This window comes from Aplysia californica, unplaced genomic scaffold, assembly GCF_000002075.1.
Source record: "Aplysia californica isolate F4 #8 unplaced genomic scaffold, AplCal3.0 scaffold00292, whole genome shotgun sequence".
Lineage (NCBI taxonomy): Eukaryota > Metazoa > Mollusca > Gastropoda > Aplysiida > Aplysiidae > Aplysia > Aplysia californica.
The window spans coordinates 231,080-233,350 of NW_004797562.1; the positions used below are offsets into that span (position 1 = coordinate 231,080).

At 41.6% G+C, this 2,271-nt stretch overlaps 1 protein-coding gene across 1 annotated transcript in view; it reads left to right on the plus strand.

The window, feature by feature from the left end:
- The window catches only part of LOC101854730 (solute carrier family 12 member 8), a gene marked incomplete in the record, with an annotated part of 14,477 nt that overhangs the window by 5,307 nt on the left and 6,899 nt on the right, over positions 1 to 2,271 (plus strand). Inside the window, 1 exon segment of the mRNA XM_013084430.1 lies at positions 178 to 379. Within this exon segment, the coding sequence (XP_012939884.1) occupies positions 178 to 379 (202 nt within the window).

The window sequence follows — 2,271 nt, forward strand, 5'->3', positions numbered from 1 at the left end:
TAATGTTATTATTAATATTATCACTATTATTATTGTTATTATTTACATCAATATTAATATCATTATTGTTGTTATCCCATTTATTATTAATATTAGATCTATTATTTTTGTTATTGTTATTCTCACCATTGTGCTGATGTTCTCCTCTTGACCCCTCCAACCAAACAACGACCACAGACGACGGAGTCACGGGATACAACGACATCAACTTCGTCAACAACTCCGGCCCGGCCTACAAAGACGGGGAAAGTTTTTTCACCATCTTCGGCCTCTTCTTCGCCACGGTCACAGGAATCCTAGCTGGCATCAACATGAGTGGTGACCTCCGCGACCCTTTCCACAACATCCCGCAAGGAACAATGGCCGCGTTGGGTGTTGGGTAAGCCTTTTTTCTTTTTTTTATAAGTAGAGGGTTTTACGGCGCTCGCAACTGCATAAGGTCATATGAGTGCCAAGGGGTGGGTATCAACAGAGAAGTCTTTACAGGGAATCAGACTTATTCTGCTCACCTCTCTAGCTTCAACAGCACAAGGTCTGCTTCGACTATCAAGGCACCCCGGAAATAGCAGGTCACAAGAGAGTGACAAACATACAAAAGAAGTAGAGGAAAATGACAATAGGAAGGATCAGGAAAGGAAAAGCAGCAGTTCCCTGTTGTAGATCAGGCACAGTTATGAGCGTGACATGAGTCACCCCATTTACAATTCTACTGTGCTTGAGCGAGAAATGTCCCTCCTTTGGGAATGGCCTAAAGACACTACAGTCAGTGGCACTGCCCCGGGGGGTGTGGGTAAGCCTGTGTGTCCACCAAACCAGAAACAGCCGGGGCCAAAGTTGTCGGCTTCTCGGGAAGTCGATTGTTGAAATACAGCATTGTTGTGGGGGGGGTTTGGGGGCAGTCAGTGAGGATTCCATTTAGTGTCACGGCGTAGTGGAATGAGGCGTTCATCAATTTTTGGGCATATGGAGTTGTTGGTATAATCTTAAAGCTTGTTTATTTGTCTTTTTTTCTGGGAAAAACATACCCTTCGATCTTGAATACAAGTTGAAATATTTGTGACTAAAGAAGGGGCGGGTAGCCCGGTTTCAGAGGTAAAATTAATTAGAAAATGGTCGCCAAGTTTGGTAACTTCCATAGCTTGAGAGTCCTTGGAAATTTAAAATTTACTTCTTTTTTTTGGCCTTAAATCAGTGTTTCTCAGTAAACTTCACACAAAATGTGTTTTTAAATGGACATAAAAGGTTTTGAGCCTAAACAAGAAAATAGGAAAAAAATGTAGGCCTACCTCTGCCATTAGAACGCCGATATCTTTGATTTCATTATTTTGACGAGCGCCTGATTTCACCATGATGCCTCACATTTGGATGTGTCCACCAGAATGACACAACTCCTCCCGCCAATAAAAAAACATGTCGGTGGGAATGCTGCACGGGGGCATTTTTGTCGGGTTGTGAGATGATAGCTCATCGGTGGTCACCCTGTCAGAGCAAAAAAATATTTCAAGTTTTTAATTCCAATGAAAAACACAGTGTCATGTTCCTGGTCAATAACTCAAACTAAGCTAAGTCTACTCGTTAACCTCGGGTTTGAATTTTTTTTTTTATTTTTTCATTTGTCTGTGTTCTATTTTCCTTCCTTGTGTTCCTTAACCTTTACACTGTTCACACATACAAGAAGCGAACAGACCAAATTGCCTCCTCCAGACAAAAAAATTGGGTCGTTTTTTATTGACCCTATCCGTACGCCCTGGGGTCATTTTGTACCCCCGGGGTTGTATTCTTCTCAGAGTGGTGGCAGAGAGTTCCCCATGTCGTATGGATACGATAGTAAAACATGACGTACGGATAGGGTTAAGTGGTGGCACAGAGTTCCCCACGTCTTACGGATATGATAGTACAACACGACGTACGGAGTGTTAAGTTTAGTTTGCTTTGCTTTCAATTTTTTCCTATGCCCATCAGCACAGAATAGTTACCGTCAAGCCTGCTCCAACAGCCATCTGTATAAGACAATCACCTGTACAAACAATCACCTGTATAAGACAATCACCTGTACAAACAATCACCTGTATAAGACAATCATCTGTATAAGACAATCTCCTGTATAAGACAATCATGTGTACAAACAATCACCTGTATAAGACAATCTCCTGTATAAGACAATCATGTGTACAAACAATCACCTGTATAAGACAATCATCTGTATCAGACAATCACCTGTATAAGACAATCTCCTGTATAAGACAATCATCTGTATCAGACAATCACCTG